The sequence below is a fragment of the Pyrus communis genome, chromosome 12, assembly GCF_041283825.1.
Source record: "Pyrus communis isolate YQ-2024b chromosome 12, ASM4128382v1, whole genome shotgun sequence".
NCBI classification, from domain to species: domain Eukaryota; kingdom Viridiplantae; phylum Streptophyta; class Magnoliopsida; order Rosales; family Rosaceae; genus Pyrus; species Pyrus communis.
Window position 1 is genome coordinate 11,407,880 of NC_142576.1, and position 20,832 is coordinate 11,428,711.

The 20,832-nt window shown below is 32.9% G+C and overlaps 1 protein-coding gene across 1 annotated transcript; it reads left to right on the top strand.

Moving 5' to 3' along the window:
- Window positions 1-16,130: 16,130 nt before the first annotated feature.
- Window positions 16,131-18,694, top strand: LOC137746198 (putative xyloglucan endotransglucosylase/hydrolase protein 32). The gene is made up of 4 exons (XM_068486273.2): window positions 16,131-16,471; window positions 16,579-16,679; window positions 16,999-17,216; window positions 18,092-18,694. Exons 1-4 carry the CDS (start codon window positions 16,144-16,146, stop codon window positions 18,456-18,458), a joined length of 1,014 nt encoding a protein of 337 aa, XP_068342374.2. The 5' UTR covers window positions 16,131-16,143; the 3' UTR covers window positions 18,459-18,694.
- Window positions 18,695-20,832: the final 2,138 nt, after the last annotated feature.

Genomic DNA, 20,832 nt, shown 5'->3' on the forward strand with positions numbered 1-20,832 from the left:
CTAAAACAGAGGATACAAAAACGTGGTTAGTCATATGGAAAGCCATAAACATACATCGTAGAACATTCGGGTTCTATATACATGTATAAGTTTCATTTAAATATGAAAGCTACAGGTTTCATATGGTAAGTTTTGAATGAAAACTTCGGGTTTCAAAGGCACTAAATATGAAATTACAGGTTCAATTTATTTTTATGAATGATTAGTTCATAAAGGAGAGGTTCTTGCAAGAATACAGAATGTAATATTCTGATTGAAATGTAGTGGATTTGAGTTGCTTTGGGAACTCAGGTGTGAAAGCTTCGGGACAACGAAAGGATGTCAACGGTTAAAAGTATAAAAGTAAATTATTGAATTGTTAATGTCCAAAAGTGGTCTTCAAGTCAATAATTTTGGATTAATTATCAAATTAATGGACTGCTGGTCACTTTTAATTAATTCAATAGATCGGGACCAAACGAGATCGATCGTGGAAGAAAAATAATGACAGACGGATCATATTAGTTTCTGTTGGTGATGAACCAACTGAAAATTAAATTAGAATTAATTAGCGTAAACCAAAGTACCCCAAGAAAATATTTGGGCATGATTTATAACCCGGGGATGCCAAACATTGGCATTGGGTCGAAAAAATAATGCGGCCCAGCCAAAAGTAGGCGGGCTACGATGTGAGGACAGGCCCTGTAGCACTACTGCAAGCTATTGGGTTGTGGGAAGGCTGTAAGCCTCTGGGCCTTGTGGTATGGGTGAGCACAATAGCAAAAGTTGTTGGTTTGGGCCAAAAATAGACATGGAATTAAGCCCAACCTATGGCTGGCTTGCAAGTTAGTGCAGGGAAGCTAGCTTCTGGATTTTGGGCTGTGGCAGGTTGAGCCCAGCAATGCAAAAGGCTGCTGGCAAGTTAGGCCAGGGGGTGGTGAAGCCCAACAAGCAACATGGGGTTGCTAGAGGCAAGCCTGGGCACGGGTTAAACCCAGCAAGCAACAGGTTTGCTGCAAGTGTGGGCCAGGGACTCATGACAAAGCTCAACAACTCAAAAGTTACTGGTTTTGGGTTGGAGGGGTTTTAGGCCCATGGTAACCCTTACTCGGGCGGTGGCCTGGTGTTCGTATAGGCACTACAAAGCCCAAAGGGCTGCTGTCATGGTCCAGACATCGCAACGACATCATTCTGGCAGTGTGCTCGACGCAGTTGGATTGCATGCCAGTGCGGTGCTAAGCGGTGGTGCCAGCGGCGGCGAGTCGCAGCCATGCCACATATTTCCAAGTTTTTTTTTTTCACATCTCTATGTTTGAAAAACCCTAAATTGCTTCTAATTTATTTATATGCTTTAACACATAAATTCCACATAGCAAAATAATAATTGCGTAATGCATGAAACGTGTATATATATATATTGGCAAATATATGAATCACATACAATATATATCGGAACGAAAATATAAATATAGGGGGCTCATGCATCATAGGGAATGTTTTCATGCTTCGTGGATGTTTCAAATATCTTACTTTATTTTAAGCGTACTTGATTAGCAGAAAACAAATAAAAGCCTTTGAATTTTGTACCTGATAACGTGTTGTAGGCCTAATTGATTGAACTATTAAGGGAATAAAGAGGGGGAGGCCGACATCAATAAGAGAAAGAAGAGAAAGATTTAACTGTGAGGTGTGTTGTATTTCACCCCACTGTGCCTTTATTTATAGTAGTAGGATATGTTAAATCATACCCTAACAGGATTACAACTCTAATAGAATAATATCTACTAAAGGAAATATTTCAAGATATCCCTAGATACACTAAGATTTAGTTTACACAATCACATTCCTATTTAGAATATTACTACAACAATTTGAATATTATATAGGAAAATTTTATTGGGACTCAAATTTTCTCTATCTAAACCCAATTTTTTTTTTTTTTTTTTTTTTGTTCTTTAAAATCTCTGTTTTATTCCAAATTAAAAATGAAAAAAAAAAAAAGGAAATGGAAAACAAAAAGAAACTCAACCAAATTTACCTTCCAAACCTACCCCTACCATCCAAACCCAAGGACACCTAATGTTCTTCATCTATTCGCCAACTTCACAGCCACGCCACATGCATCACCCCTACAACCCACGATCAAAGACCCAAATCTCATTGCACCATTATACAGAAGCAATACTTGAACATCATAACGATAAATCAATTAAGAAACATCATCGATCCAATTAAGCCAATTTGTTTGATTTTAACCACTAAAAACTAGATCAATGAGAACCCTATTTCTTCACTATTCATTTTCAGAAAAAATCAACCATTTTTTGAATTAAACAAATTTGAGGTTCAAACTCAGTGAAATTAAATCTTTCAATAGGAATGACAAATGGTTTCCGCAAACGGGATTGGAGGGAGGGGGTGTTTTCTTTGGAGGGGTGTGGATGGGGTAATCGGGCATATCACTTTTCACTGATGACCTGTTTTTATGGCTTTTTCTTTCTAAACCCACTTTATATGTAGGGTAAAACTGGGTTAAAAAGGTTATAAATTGATTTTTATTGAAATGACAGTTGATTTATTGATTAAAAATCATAAAAGATTAAAGTTAGATTTAAAAAGAGAAATGTTGAGTTCGAATAAAAATTTCTATGTTGTGAAATCGATCATAGGTGTGCAATAAAATATAAAGTAAATAAAAAATAATATTTACAAAGTTCGGTAAATGTGTCTACGTTCTTGAACAGTAATAGTAATCTATTTTATTATTTGAAATAATATGAATACAAAGGTAATTTTCACTATTTTCTTTCCTCTTTATTCTTGGGATATATGACTCACTGGTATTCTTCATTTCACTACGACCTAATAGGACTTTATATAGGAAACCATATAGTTCTTTGATAAGGCCAAATACTGTAATAGTAGTTTCTCCGAAAAAAAAATAAATAAATAAAATACTGTAATAGTAACAGATCCTACACGAGACTGTCAGTACAACTTCAACATCTATTTGCTGACTAGACGGAGGATGGTCCAACAGGATCTTCTTCGGATCTTCTGGTGAGAATCCTGAAGATTTATAAATCGTGTTGTTCATTATATATCATACGGTTAATTTTTATCAAGCATTGTTTATGCTTATATTTAAATAAAAATATTTAAAATAATTTATGATCACGAAATATACGATAAACGAACACAATTCACGAATTTTTAGAATTCTCACAAAAAAAATCTAATAAGAAACTAGACTCGTGGACGGTTCATATTTCTTTAAGTGGGTCATCCACTTTTATAACATTTATTAAATTATTTATCTTTTTCTTTTGGTAAAATTATATTATATATCTTTGTCTATTTCTTATTTTGGAGCTAGCTCTCATGACGTAGGCTTGTACGGTGTCTCCTTCAAAAGCCTATCGAAGTGTCGGCAGAACAAAAGCATGCATGTCCGATGCACGATTGTCCAATCATACGCATCTAATTAAGAAAATCATTGCAACTCATTACTATTTAGTAATTTTTTTTTCATTTATACGTGAAAAGTTTTATATTTAAATTTTATAAATGATAAATTTGGTATTAAATTAAATTGTTTATTGTGTGCTTAATTGAATTCCTTCTTCTTTTAGTATAAAATATATTGTACCAAAAAAAAAATTATGGAGATCGTTGAGATGAGTAATTGAGCGTTTTTTATATTTTCAACATTGCCATTGGATCCCATATTATTATTTTAAGGAAAAAATTAGAATCCCTTACAGTTTTTTTTGTATAATTTAGATTAAACATCTGTGCTTTTTTAAAATTTGATTAAAGTGCTTTGACCAATAGTCACCTTTATTTTTTAAAATTAAAATAATATTTGAATTTATCCTTTTGTCTGCATGATGCATTTTTACTTATTTAGCGGAGATATTAGTAATTAAACTATATTTTCTCTTCTTCCAAATATGTTTTTTCGATCATAGTTTTTTTTTTTTTTTGGTTATGCAAACATTTAATATTATTTCTTTTTCCAAATGATTTTTTTTTTCAAATAGTTGGTGATCAACATAAAAGCTCCGTGTAATTTTTTCAATTTTTTTTTGTGAAATTATATGTTTTTTTGCTAATTTGTTAAGTATAGTTGTTGACGAATTATTATTAGGTACTTACATATATATTATCTGCGGATACGTTTGAATTTACAAAAATCATTAATTGGTACGTTTATTTGCAATTTTGTTACGTTTGATTTGATACATTTGTTAATATTGGTACATTATTTTTATTTTGGTACATTTTATTTTGTACACATTGTGTATTGGTATGTTTATATTATTCTCAATCCTATTTTTACTTAACGTAGTAAAAGAAAAACTTATTTCGGTACGTTTGATTTTGGGGGATTTAAAAATATTTTAAACTATTTTGAAAAGAAAATATTTTAATCGTAGATAATTATTGTTAAATTGTAGCATTATTGTGAAAATAAATTAAATCTAACCTTTTTTTTTTTTTTTTTTTTTTTTTTTACAATTATCTCTAATGGAGGAAAGCGTAATCAAAAGGCTAGATTATAGGAAATTTGTTACAATATAATGTGCATATAGCACCAAAATTATGACAAAAAAAGTTTAATCAAATCACTAAAAAACATGGATGTTTGATCTAAAATTTTCAAAACTGAGGCGCCAATATCAAAAGAACCCTTATTTTAATGCTTAACGTTTCATACTTTCATTTCACCACTTCTACACAATTATGAATTATTCTTGTTTAATGAGCTCTCGTTGCCATTTAGTATTACGATCTGGTGATATTTCTTTTCACTTGAAATTAAGAGGTTTTAGGTTCAAATCTCATGGATGACGAATTCGATATCAAATTGGGCTACCTATTATGTGACTTTGTTGAACTCTCTGTTCTCTTAAAACCATTGATGAACTTCAAAAAAAAAAAAAAAAAAGGCGCTCTCGTTCGATTATTTATGTACACTTTTGCATGTTATTTTATATTTCTTCTCGATTATTTTGCAATATTATTCTCTAGTTAGGCACAGATATTTGGATGCACAAATATTTAGAACACTACTTGGATTCTTTTAGAAAATAAAACGAAAATGTTATCAAAGAGTCGTTAAGATGGTCTAATTAATGTTGCTCCAGCGATTAAATAGTATTCATATAAGTTGATCTAACGATTCAAATAGTGTTTGTACCTCGTACATTCATTATAACAGAGTTTTCCCATGTGTTAAGTTTATCACTTATTTTTGTTGCTCGAATCAAAAATCGTGGGTCATGCCACCAGAGGTCTGAGCCTAACAAAACCCGCATCCCACATCCTGGAACCTTTTTTTCAGTTTGTTCGAGTCTACAAAATTAATTGAAATGATTACTTTCTTGATCTTTAAGTTCCAGTATATTGGAGCACCAAAATATATTGACCATTTTAAACCCAGAACTTAGATTGGTTGCATGTTTACTGTATATTATTTCTCATTCGTCTTCTGCTCAAGTTCATTCAAGCCGAGTAGTGGCATGGCCACATTTTTTTAAATTAAAAAAAATAATAAGAATAAAAAAAATTCAAAAAAAAAAAAAAAGCCTTTTTAGACTTAGTAACAACTTAGACTTCGTACAAACCATTGTTAAAAAAAAAAAGAAATCGAACCTATCATTAACTTGATTTCGTCCTTTCTAATAATCGTGTGATCGGGTTTAATAACGTACAATCAAAGCATGCATGTAATTAGGTACGGGATTCGTCGATAATACTATTATATTGTGGATATTCAGTACTTTTTCTTCAAGCTAATATACAAAAATGTTAAAGGCATATATATATATAGATAATTTTGCACAAATACCACCTGAACTTGAAAGCATGTCCGTAAATACCACTTAAACTTTCAATTTTGTATTTTTACCACCTAAACTTTATCAATTGTTGGAATCTACCACGTACCGTTACTTTCCACTCATTTTGCTATTAAAACATATCACTTGTGGGGGCATTTTCATCAATTAACCTTCTAAATTTCCTCAAATCACTTTATATGTAAGAAATTGATAAACCAGCACCTGGCAGAGGGAGGGTCTTTGTTGTAGCAGGATACGAAGGGCTTCATGGAGAGAAAGGAAAACAACCATGTTTGATGAAGCACTAGTTTTGGTATTTAGTATATGCCTAATTTCCTAGAACTTATTTGTTATAGTTGATGAAGCATAAGTTTACTATGGGTGATTTATGTTGTTTTTAACTTTATGGAATTACCTAAATCATAAATCTATCGTTATGAAAAAACTAGTTTTATATGCCACAAAAAAACACAGGATAGTCATCATTTCCCCACCACACAATTATTTTACCCCCTCTAAGAAGAGCAGCAACCAGAATTTTGGTTCACAGGTTGTCCCCTAATCTGCACAATCATCATTACTTTCCATCAATTGGCTTGCCATCCTGCAAGTAAAAAGTTTTTGGACTATGCAATCATAACTATAGCATACTCAATGAATTTATGCAAAAATCTAGTAATTTTTTACAAAATTGGGGGTTTGACTTATGCGTCCAATTTTGGCGCCATATTGACTTGGACAGTTTTATTTACGAGCTATTTTATTCTAACCAATCCTATGAAGTTAATTAACAAAAATACCCCCACAAATATAATAACATGCTTTAACAACAAAATAGATGGAAAGTAATGATATGTGGTAGATTCCAACAACTAAAAGAGTTCAAGTGGTAAAAAACTACAATTGAAAGTTCATATGGTATTTGCGCATATACTTTTAAGTTCATATGGTACTTGTGCAAAATTCCCTATATAATAATAGCAAATAGCAAGAAAAGCCAAGATTTTTGCATGATAATTGATAAATCACGATCTACTTTGGATCGACTTCTAAACGAGTAATTATATTAGGAGATGGATATTGACATGACCCGTGACCCAGATTTCTTAAGGAACAAAAAAGCATGTCCGATTTACCCTGATTACAAAGGTACGTAAATATGTACATTCCAGTTTCATGATGCTTTCTTTACTTGTCGGTCAAGTGAGCCCCACCCCACCGCTTTTCATCTTTCGCCGACAAAATAGTGCAACACTCCAATTAGTGGACTTGCCCTATTTTTGGTCATAGAAAGAGACAGAGAGGCCATTGAATTTTGATTCCAATAGGGCACAGAACCAATATATGTGCGTGTGTGCGTGTGTGTGTGAAATTATTAGGTTGATTTTTTGGAAATTTATGAGTTTTGAGATTTGTTGACCGAAAAAAAATAATAATAATAAATAATAAATATTTAACTTTAATCATTCAAGAAGATTGAAATTTAAATAAACTGATGTTAAATTGCATAGATTATAATCCCTTAATGTGTCCTTAATTCAAAATAATTAATGTACATTTTATTTAATATCTCCCATTAAATATTTAAATTTATTAATATATAAATTTTAATTTATTTTTTACCAAAAAAGAGTTTTTTTATTTATTAATTTTATTTAACATTCTTCAAACTTGAAAGACTCAATTAATATACCTAAATGTTAGTACGAAAATTTGTGTACCAAAATGTATTATATTGAACTAATGTATTTAAATGTTAGTACCGAAATGTATGTACTAAAATATATGCACCGAAATGTATTATATTAAATTAATGTACCTAAAATGTATGCACCAAAATGTTAGTATCGAAATGTATCATATTGAATTAATGTATCTAAATGTTTGTATCAAAATGTATGTACCAAAATGTGTGTACCTAAATTTATGCACAGAAATGTATTATAATGAATTTAATGTAACTAAATGAAGAAGACAAAGTACATAGAAATATATTGTATAACAAAAATTAGTTTATCTAAATTTTACAACAAAATATATTACAATAAATGAAATGAAAATGAAAATTATAAAGAAATAAAATAAAATTAATACATTAAAAATTATAGGAAGAAAAAGAGAAATAATTAAAAATTAAAATATAATTAATAAATGAGGTTATTAATGTATTAAGGGACCACAATTAGATTTTGATCTTACTCATGGTTTTAATCTAAAAGTCATATTTACCAAGGATTAAAATGAAGTTTTCTAAAAATAAAAAAATAAAAAATAAAAATAAAAAAAAAAAAAAAAGAAACATAAAAAACAAAACATTGGTGCTTAATCAAAATTAATGTTGTTATTGAATTGTGCCCATCAGCCCACATATTCGTCTTTGAAGTTTCAAATTATGTGGCTGGCTTCCAGCACTCTCTACTATTTTTCTGGGAGATCAGAACTAACAGCCGATAAAAAATTAGACATTTCAGATCTTTAGCATTTGCATTTTTGTGAGTTGGTCCACAGAATCAAGCAGTGTTTGATTTTGTGGGATGCTTCTAAAAGGTCTTTGTACTATGTAAGACAAGGAAGATATATTGTTGGGTTGGTCAGCATCTAAATTTTCAAGTATGTATGTGTGTGTGTAAATATACATGTATTTATACATGTATGGTGAAAGAAGATCGACGTCTTTAATCGTAAGTGGATCTAAAGCTTTTTGGCCACCATCCAGCAATAAAGGATTCCAACATTCTTGTCTAGCATTATGTTTTAATATTGCAGCTGCAGTTTCTGTTTGAATTTCTACTAATTTCATCCTTTCCCGACCCTAAATCCAAGGGCATTATTGACTGAATTGATCCATGATGTTTTCTCAAAACAAAAGAAAATATGCATTAGTGTTAAGAAATTTATAATCCCATTTCATTAAGGTGTATAAGAAGGTGAGGGCCAAAGCATACATTAGGTTGTAACAAAATTTTATAATGCGAATGTTTTCACATAGACTTTTATAATTGACAGGATCACGTCTTTCTGTTAGGCTTAGGAAAAAGACTTACATAAAACGAGATCATAGTCATCATGGTGTTCCAGTAATGGCATTCGCTAGCTAGCATACCAGAATGGTATTGCAATATGCATGCAGTCTTCTAATTCAGTTAACTATTTGTCATTAAAGGATCAATTAACAAGTTTTAACGTCCCTTCAGTTTTAGTTAATTTTAGGCATGACTAAAATACGCAGTACCCGTTCACAAGGCTTATTTTTTGGAATAAATTGGTATATAACCTTTGATTGGATGCAATAATATATGGACAATTTGCGTTAAGCAGCAAAGGGTGATGAAATAAGGATAACTACGGTAATTCGTTAATTAACCAAGGTTTATAGTTGCTCACACATTTTGATTAAGGGAGTTTTAACGAAAAACTCGTGGTACTGTTCACTTTAACAAAAAAAATCATGTTTTTACACCAAAAGGTCAAACCTGATAGTATTCACTTTACCCTTTATTTTGTCTTTATCGTTAAAATTCAAAGTTTTCAAATTCTTTTCATTAGTTTTCTTTTTTATTAATTAAGACAATAAAATATAGTTAGCTCTTTCAGTAATTAATCAACATTTGAATAAAATATGAATAACCGCACAATAGTTCTTTTCACGAGTCCAAATCAATCGATATATGCCTTGTAATCTAATCGCGCCCAGGTCCCATCTTGCATGCCCCCCATGCCCCCCACTACACTGATGAACTTCACAGGCTCCAAATCCATCCAAGTGCATTCAGACTGAAAGAAAAGAAAAAGAATTTGAATTAAAAATAAAAAATAAAACCCCATGCAGGCCAATAATGAGTAGGATGCTTCTGTAGTATCATTTATTTTCTGGGTTATGTCATTATTTAAAAAAAACTACTGAAATTTTGGCATGTTACCATTTTCTATTTCCAATTCATTTAGACTTATTTACTAAATAACGAAAAATAATAATAGAAAAACTCTGAACCGGTGAGGTAAAGGCCAGGCATATATGCATGTTATTACTAATCACCCGTAACTTCGTAATTTGTTCGCTGATTCGAACTATTTGTTTTTTAGTTATTTGATAAAAATGCCATTATGTCATTCTTACAATTTTTAAGAATTTAGTGTGTAGTTCTAAACCCTAGTAATAGTAATCAAACTGGTAAAAATTTCCGAAAGGGGTGAATTTTGGCATGAATAATTCTTGAATAAGGACAAAAAATGGAACAATTCCAATCATATTTGTTCACATTATGAAGTTGGCCAAAATAAAATTTTAGCGCAGTTTCTAAAATTGTTAGCGTGTGTCAATATACCATAGAGATTCAATGTATGTTGGCATGAGTCAATATACAATAGGAATTCAATGTATCAAATATCTTTGTATTTGTATATATATTTCCTCCTTGAGAGAAGAATACAACACAATAATTCAAACCGTAAACCTCTAATATAATTTTACACTTTTATCTTGGCATCAGAACAGGTTTCAGTTTGTCTCTTTCTCGAAAAGAACTCTAAACCCAAAAAACCTATTCTTGCCGTGTAGCTTTCTTGGCCGCCAACCCCCTAAACTTGTTGATTGTCTTGTGTTTTGGACAATCAATCCTACCCTAAACCGAAATTTACTTGGTGCCACTTTGTGTTTTTAAGCAACATAGAAATCATAACCTTTGCCGTGCAACTTGTTCTTGACAATCGGCATTGAGAATCTTAAACCTAAGCCTACCACATCAATATGCCGCAACCACGTGAGAGAAGATAATATTATCTCTTGTTGATCAAGTATCTATCTCTGATGATCAGGATGATTCGGAAAATTTGAGAAAAGTCTTAATTGTGTCTAAAGATCGTGACTCCAATTGGATTATTGATTTCAGGTCTACTGACCAGATGACCTATGACAAATCTCTCTTTCAATTTACGATTCCTCATCCAAAAAAGAGTGTCATCATTGCCAATGGAGGTGTTATCTCAGTAACAAGGGCTGGTTCAAGTGCCTTACCCCCATCTTTATATCCTTACACAATACCTTGCTTATCATGGCATTATCAAATCATCTTTTATCAAGCGGTCAAGCTACTAAACAACTGGATTGTATCGTACTAATGTTTTCATTTTTTTTTTTTTTAGCTTACTTCGGCATATCTAGACTCGGGCTATAATTAGGATGATACTAAGAGAAGGTCGTTGTATTATGTCGATGATGTGGCTCCTGGCAGAGTGAATCAAGTACGCAATGGGAATGGTACAAGATTAAGAAGATTTTGTTATGGCATCGACGACTTGGGCATGCCTCATTTAGCTATTTACTGAAGTTGGTTACGTCATTTTTTACTGGTATTTCAAACTCTGAACTAGGGTGTCATGTATGTAATTTAGCAAAGATCATTGAACTTTTTATCCATTGAGTTCCACTAAACGTACTATACTGTTCGAATTAGTGCATTCTAATGTGTGGGATCCCTCCCTAGTTTCAACTTTGTAGTAAGGAATTCAATGGTTTGTGTTATTTGTGGAAGATTATGCTACGATGACTTGTCTCTATACAATGAAACACAAAAGAAATGTTACTACAATTGTTAAGGATTCATCAGATGGTTTAGACTTAGTTTTCACTTCTTATTAAATTGTTTTACTCCGATAACGGGGGTGAGTATGTTAATCCCGAATTGTCTAAATTTTTCGAAGAGCAAGGCATCCTGCATGAAACCACTTGTCCTTAAGCACCTCAACATAATGAGGTGGTTGAACGAAAAAATCAACATGTCCTTGAGACTGCTAGGGCACTTCTCATTGAAGTTACTAATCGAATACCCTTCAAAGTGCTTGATTTTCTCACTTCTCTGACGGTATTAACAGATCATATGTCTTTGCCATCTTTCGATCATACCCCATGTATTATTTGTTGTGTGTCGTATGTTCACCTTCACAAGAATCAGTGTTCCAAGCTTGACCTTTGCAACAAAAAAAGGTCCACCACAAAAAAAGGCTCCAGTACTATCATCCTTCATCCCATAGACTCTTGCCACTCTAGATGTCACATTCTCAAAATACAAGATTTTTTTTCTTCTTCTGATGAACTCATTTGTGTCCTTTAGGGGAGATTGATTTGTATATGATGACGGGGTTCGAAGAAATAATTACTAAACAACAGCCGACTATAGATCAGCAGAAAGCCACTGAATATCAGTTGTCTAACCAGTAGAAAGCCATCGAACAACAGTTGTCTAACCAACAAGCAGCCACCGAACATAAGTTGTCTGATCAGCAGGTAGCTATTGAACATCATTAAGCAACTTATCAACAATAACCTACTAATAAAAAATAGTCACATGCTGTCGGGCAGCAAACCAGCTTGTGAGGCAACTTTTCCTACAAACTTGTACACACTAACAATTCCATGGATACCCCGACATAAGTATTTCAGAACCTAGTACATGATCTAATACCGATGTTGTTGAGCATGCTTATCAGTTGCCTCCATGACAGAATCGTGGACAACCCTCTAACATGTACTCTTTAAAACGATATGTACGATATTCAATTGCAAAGTATGTATCTATTCATTGAATGTTACCAGCATACTGTGCATTAGTGAAACGGATAGGGGAAATCAAAATACCAACAAGGATGGAAGAAGCTCTGAAAGATCCAAAGTGAACAAACGAAATGCAAACTGGGATTGAGGCATTACAAAAGAATGATACATTGAAGGTTGTTTCGTTTCCAAAAGGAAAAAGACCAGTAGGATGTAAATAGATGTTTACAATTAAGCACAAGGCAGATGGGAGGATTAATCGAGGAGGATTAATCGATACAAGGGGAGATCAGTGGCTAAAGGATATACACAAACCTTTGGTGTCGACTACCAGAAAACTTTTTTCTATCATTCGAGTATTGTTATCTCTAGCTTTTACCTTGATTGGCCCCTGAGATAGTATGATGTAAAAAATGCTTCCTTAAATGGAGATTTGGAGAATGAGGCATATATGGATCTCCTGCCTGGGTATGGCGTGCCAAATTCCAATGGAAATGTATGCAGACTTTAAAAAGCTTTATATGGCTAGCAGTCACCTAGAACATGGTTTGGGAGATTTATTCAAGCCATGAAGAGATATAGGTATCTACAGGGAAATTCGTACCATACTTTGTTCATCAAATGGAAGGATGGTAAAGTTACATTGCGTAGTATATAAGTAAATGGTATAATTGTTACAGGTAATGACATCAATGAGATTGAACAGCTACAGGGATACATGTCTTCCAAGTTTTAGATGAAAGATCTATTGGGACTTAAATATTTCCTAGGAATTGAGGTTGCTCACTCTCAAGAAGGTATATACTTACCACAACGTACGTATGTACTGGATCTTTTGTGCGAAATTGGTGTGTTGGTATGTAAACCGACATATACACCCATTATGCAAAATCATCACCTTTCAATTTACCAAGATCAAGTCCCAACTAATAAGGATCGATATCAAAGGTTAGTGGGAACACTGATTTACTTATCACTTACAAGGCCTGATATTGCTTACTCTGTAAGTGTAGTGAGTGAATTTATGCATGCTTCAAGTGAAGACCACATGACAGTAGTGATGCGTATTTTGAGTTATCTAAAAGGAGCTCCTACGAAAGGTTTAATTTTCAAGTAATATGGACATATGGAGGTAAATGGATATATTAATGCAGGTTGGGTTGTAAATATTACTGATTGACTGTCTACATTAGGGTACTTCACATTTGTAGCCGGAATCTTATGACCTGGAAAAGTAAAAAGCAAAATGTTGTGGCTCGATCCTCTGCGGAAGCCGAGTATAAAGAGGTGGCACATAGTATTTGTGAACTCTTGTGGCTTCGAATTTTACTCACGTAGATAGATTTCAAGCCCAATGAGCCTATGTTTTTATATTGTGATAATAAAGCAGCACAAAAGATGGCCAATAATCTGGTACAACATGATCAAACTAAACATGTTGTTGTGGATTGACATTTTATCAAGGAGAAGCGGGATATTGAGTCAGTAAACATTCCATTCATGGTGACAGAAAATAGCTAGCAAATGTTTTAACACATGCAATGTCCACAAAAGTGTTTCATGACTCACTTGACAAGTTGGGTTTAGGCGACATCTACACACCAACTTGAGAGGGAGTGTTGGCGTGAGTCAATGTTGTAAGACTAAACTTATCAAAAACATAAGTTAAAAGATTAAGATCATGAACCACAAATATATACAAGTATTAAAATCACAATTCAATAAACACAATAACAAACTAACCCGTAAAAATAGTAGAAGAAGAAGCCAAACCAGACTTCTAAACAATGAACATTCTCCTCTCTTGCAAAACCAAAAATACTCAAACTAACAACAGGTCTTAATTTAATGTTGAGCGTGTATTTTGTGAGAGCAGTAACCACTATTTATAATAGATCAATACTAATCATTCTCCAATTAGAATCACAATAGGATACCAACTATGAATCCGAATCATATCTTAATTACAATCTTCCAGGAATTACGATAGTTTTAAACTTTCTAGCAAGACTTTTCTATGTCAATTGAAACACTACAACCGGCTATGATATTTAGTTTCATACTCATATTCCAACAAATGCACCATAGGGATTCAGTGTATGTTGGCGTGAGTCAATGTACCATAAGAGTTTAATGTATGTTGCCTTGAATCAATGTACCTAGAATAAGGATTCAATGTTCTCATCATAGAAATTCAATGTACCAAACATCCTTGTACTTGCATATATATTTTCTCCTTGAGAGAAGAATACAACACAATAGTTCAAATCGTAAAACTCTCACACAGTTTCACGTAAAAAAATTAAAAATAAAATTAAAAAAACTAGTTAATTAAGGGGTCATTTGATAACCATTTCATTTTTATTTTTTTATACTGAAAAATTGTTTGGTAACTACCTCATGTTTTTAAAAACTTAAGGCCCAATTTTAAAAACTCAATATGGTAGTTTTCACTTTTTGATTTTCAATTTTCATTTTCTTGAAAAAGTATAAGTAGTTATCAAACGAGCTTTTAATTTTTTCAAAAAAGTGAAAACAAAAATTGAAAATTAAATTATCAGAGGACCAGGTATGTCAACATCACAATAGGTTGCCATATTTCTCTCATAAAATAAAGGGGCATATTCAGATTATATGAAAGATTTTAAGTACTACTGCTGAACTATCAAACGTTTCACATTTATATTCCACTGCATATGAAGCTGACACTCCTGGCAAGAGAAAACAGAAGAGAAGGTAAAAACACACACAATAAGGGGTAATCCAGCAGGGTTTGCTTTAAAGGCAAAGACATAAATGGGATGTAGCTTTCATATTTTTTGTGAGGATAAAGCAGTTTTACGCATAAGCCCCAAGTTCTTATGGAATCACAAAACAACAGATGCACCAACAGAGACAGAGGGAAAAAGGGCACATTTAAGAGACAACCATCTACCCATTCTGCATCACATCCTCATGTCCCAGCTTTCCAACCATGCAACCAAAGGCAAACATGTTTCCTCATTCATGGTGTGAAAGATAGTAGTTGTGATGTGGGAGAAGAAAATTATACCGAGTACTTTCTAATATTTCTCACTTCTTGTTACTTTTATTTTTTTGTGATTAAGTATTTTCTCCATCACACTACTAATTAAACAAGTTTAAATCATTTTTCATTTAGATCCTCAAAACACTCCTCTAGCAGACGAGTTATCCATGAGTCTAATTTGTTTTGTGAATAGTAGCTAGCCATGAGAGAGAAATCAACTTTGCTCAAATATGTGCCCTCTCTTTCTCTATTTCATAAATCATTTAATCTCATTAAAATTAATCAAATAGGCAATGTTAATTAAAACTAGCTAGGGATTATTGGAGTAGCATTCTTAGAAATTCAAGATGTCTAACTATAATTAGTTTTGGATAATTTTCTAAAATGACCAATTCACAAATTCTAATTCTTCAAATGATGATTTTTTAGTATTTCATCGATTTGTTGTCAATATTTGACTCCTATGTCGTCAATATTTGAAGGTATGTCGTCAAATATTTAATCAATATATAGTCTAATTTCCAATAATTTTGGTTTGCGTCATTTAGTCTCCAACTTAACCAAATTTTTAACAGCATGCCGCTGTTTAATATCAAACAAAGTTACATAACCTCTTTTGACCCTATTTTATTAATATGCCAAAATCTTACCATAGCCATCTAATGTGGACCGCCATTCGCTTTATATGGATGGTTAATTCATGTAAAATAATCTTCCTATTTATATCAAGCTGTACTACCATGCTCTCTCATCATCTACCCACACCTGGTTTTCCTCAGCTCTCTCTCTCTCTCTCTCTCTCTCTCTCTACTGCATTTGTACAGAGGCCAATTATTCTATTTTCTATATACATTTCTCCTCCTCTCCCCCCATCCATGGCTATCTTCCTGTTCCTCCTGATTCTTTTAGTCCCTGCAACTAATGCTGACTGGCCACCATCACCTGGCTACTGGCCAAGCTCTAAGTTCAGGTCTATGAGCTTTTATAAAGGATTCAAAACTCTCTGGGGTCCTCAGCATCAAAGCTTAGACCAAAATGCATTAACAGTCTGGCTTGATAGCACCACAGGTCTCACACCCACTTTTACTTCATATTTTACTGCTTCCTGAATTAGCAGGGCACCTATTGAATGTGTTTATAATTTTGTCTAAATTCTTGTCCATTTTACTGAACAGGAAGTGGGTTCAAATCAGTTCGTCCATTTAGATCCGGTTACTTTGGTGCCTCCATTAAGCTTCAAACTGGTTACACAGCAGGAGTAATAACAGCTTTCTATGTGAGAAAATTTAAAGAATTCAAACATGCATGCAGATGGGCATATTTTATGCCATTTAAGGAATTGAAGCTTGGTTATGCTAGTTGACTAAGACAGTGTGTCCTACCCTTTGCATGCGTTTCGAATCCCCCTTTTATATATTAGAGTAGTTTAGAATATCATTTTGTCAAAAATACCAATTGCACCCCATTTGAATCCTTCTCCTATTTATTAACGTAGTTTTGAATATCTGTTAGAATGGTTTTACAAGTTCTAAGCAAAATTGGGTGTTCTAGATTAAGTAAATGCCTGGTGAGTTGATCAAATAGTATTATTGCAGCTTTCAAACAGTGAAGCTCATCCAGGATACCATGATGAAGTGGACATTGAGTTTCTTGGGACAACATTTGGGAAGCCTTATACTTTGCAGACCAATGTTTACATCAGAGGAAGTGGGGATGGAAGAATTATTGGCAGGGAGATGAAGTTTCACTTGTGGTTTGATCCCACTAAGAATTTCCATCACTATGCTATATTATGGAGTCCCAAGGACATAATGTAAGTTTTCTAACTTTAAATCAAAGAGTAAGAATTGTTAATCGGAATATACTCGAAATCAAAGAATGACTTAGAATTATTAATCTGAATAAACTTTTACCAGAAAATTCAGGAAAGAAGCCTTCTGTAATTAAGGGCAGGGTTCGTATTCATCATATTATATTGAAAAGCTTTAATGATAATTTTAAAGTTGAAACTAATATGACTATGCTAAATCATTTCTTACTTTATCTCTAAACTTAAGGAAAATCCAAGTGATTTGACTGGAGTAAACATAAATTATAAAAAGAGACCAATATGCATGTACAAACTTGTAAGCAACGTAAGAAGTCAGACCCGATCAGTTAACCTAGTTGATCAATTAGCGTGAACTTTCTCTTGTTTTCAAGTTCAAATTTTTATCATTGTTGGTATGTATACAATCTTAAGAGTAAAACTTTTATGTAACTGTTGTATATCATTTTTGTGTATGTTGTTCTCTTGTCATGTGATAAATAAGTTATTCGTTATCCTCAATTATGTTAGTTTGAGGGCCCCATATTCAAATATGTTAAGTACCATAAGGGGATGTCATTTGCCAAAGAAATAGTATCATGATTGACTTTTTAGTGTAAAAATGTGATTTTTTGTTAAAATAAACAGTACTGAAAGCATTTCGTTAAAGTTCCAAAAAAAAAAAAAAAAAAAAAAAAAACTAAATATAATAGTACAAAGCCATTGGTTCCTCTTGCTGGCCACTAATTAAGCTAATAATAAAATATATTCGGAATACTAATTAACAGTCATATTTTTCCAAACGAGAACTGTGATGTTACCTTGTTGCTGGGTTTAATTATCTTATGTTTAAGTTAATACCAGATTAATTATTGGTACAGATTTTTGGTTGATGATGTGCCCATAAGGAGGTATGCTAGGAAAAGTGTTGCAACATTTCCCTTAAGGCCAATGTGGGTTTATGGTTCAATTTGGGATGCCTCATCTTGGGCAACTGAAGATGGAAAATACAAGGCAGATTACAGATATCAACCATTTGTTGCCAAGTATACCAATTTCAAAGCCAGCGGTTGCTCCGCCTATTCCCCGGCTTGGTGTCGCCCAGTGTCCGCCTCTCCCTTTCGGTCTGGCAGGCTGACCCGACAGCAGTACAGGACCATGAGATGGGTTCAAACAAACCATTTGGTATATGACTATTGCAGGGACCCCAAGAGGGACCATTCCAAAACACCTGAGTGTTGGGGCTAAAACTGATGATTGTCATATGCTTCACAGATGGAAGTTCCCTCATATTTTTCACTTCACTTAAGTGCATCCTCTTTTTTAATTTTATGGTTTTTTATTTAAAAAGAAAGAAAATTATGTGTGAAACTGCCTTGAGATGGGTCATTACTTGCCAAAAACATTTGGCAAGGAAATCTGATCATCCAAGGCTTCAAAAAGAAAGTTTGTGTGCCCCTTTTTATTATGGAACATTTGGTCTACGTTTTATGTTTTCCATTTTTTTTTTTTCTAGCGGTGGCAATTACAAAAAATAAAATAAAAATGAAAATGGAGGACGTGGGTTTTGAGCAAGTGTGTGCAGTGTACTTGCTTTTTATTTTATTTTATTAAAATCTCATTGCTCAGAAGCACTTGTCATTTCCTAATAATGCAAAAGAGAGCAGATTTTTTTTTTTTTTTTTTTTTTTTTTTTTTTTTTGTATTTTTCTATGTGTCCTAATGACTGCCATAGAATTCGGGGCACTTTTATGATTGGTCATGTTCTCAACTCTGAGCTAATTCACATAAAGAGGAGCAGTATATATAATAGGGTTGAAGGGCATCGCGTTGTTTCGGTCTAATATTGTATTGTTATTGATATAAGGTACGGTTGAAGGGCATCACGTCGCTTCGTTTTCGTCTAATATTGTATTGTTATTGACATAAGGTAGGGTTGAAGGGCATTGTGTCGTTTCGGTCTAACATAGCATTGTTATTGACACAACGGAAATTATAGTATCACTCTTGAATAGAATTCTGAAACACTAGAGAATTAAGAAAAGTCCTCGAATTTTTATTAATAATATGAAAGATTACAAACCTAAGGCCAACATAACCTATACGTAACCCTAGAAACCCTAGGAATCCAAATAGCAAAGGAATTAAACAAATAACAAAATATTCAAAATATCTAAAATTATTAAAACCCAAATTAAACGATATAATTCACCAAATTTCGATTGGTCTCATTTTTGAGCAATGAGTCTTGTAGATCTCGTTGTTTTCTTCGAATTCATACGTAACGGACCTAAAACTTACATGCCAAACAGAAAGCTACGTTAATTCAAATAACATGAAAAGTCCAAAGCATTCACTTCAGGGATATGGTTGTAGCAAATAATCAACTAACCCTTGAATTTCCATTTCTCCATTTTTTTTTTATTAAATGCCACCTCCTCCTTATAATTTTTCTACCCCTAAAATAAATCCATTTTTGTCCTACATTAGTTGCATGGAGAAAAATTTATACATAGTATTGTATTATTCAATCAAAACGTCATATGACCATGAATCTATTCCATGAAACTCCTATAAAAGAACGTCAAACAGGTACATTGACTACATTCAGTGTGAAAACAGTTCCCAAAACAACTTTTAAACTGTGTGGATCAATTAAACTGAACTCATATGAAGGCCTCAGCAAAGAGTGAAGAGATAAGAAACCAAAAACATGGGAGTCACAGTGAGATGTGAAAAACTTAAAGATCATTACGGCAAGCACTACAGCTGGCTGCTGTGATATTTTCAGAGGGGGTCTATATTCATCCCCTTACCACTACCACCAAAACATTGGAACTGTCTTGCACTAGATGTGTGCCAGAGATAAGATATTTGTCTTATGAAGTAATAAACTAAAGAATATGATATTATGGGATAATAAAAAACAACCAAATAAGAATGGCCAACACAAAAATATATGAGAAATGCTATAAGCAATCGCCCTAGCTCACGCGATTCAAGTACAGCTCTAAATATTGAAGAATTTCTGTACAAGCGGAGATATAATCATTTTTATCTATAACGCTCATCAAGTAATTTATATGTTAATATTAAGAATTTCTCTACAAGCGAAGATATAATTGTTTATATCTATTGGCACAGAAGATTTTCTCAAAAATATATTGATTTCCATGAAATTGACATGATATGCTAACAAAAAATGACATGGCTTCTGCATCTTACTTCACATAAAATTAAGGGCTTAGAAATATTGATACATCCCTTCACATAAATTCTAGTTGGCATAGAAATAGTGATACATCTAGTTGCATATTATACTAGTGGATCATTTATCTTCACATATTGCCTCATAACCAGATCATGTTCACTCTTACACAGTTGTGACACCCACATGCCATAGGGTATATGAAGAAAAAAATGCAACGGCTGTTGAGAAATACATGGTATCACGAAACTATGTACCACAAAACACAAATGATGTAGAACATAATCAAAGAGCAGTTTGACAATAATCTTAAAAACATCAAAACGTAACATTTACAGGTCACAAAATGATAGGTTGGTTTTCGTACCTATCTTTATTGCTTTTTTGTTTTTGAATAAACGATATTATTTATAC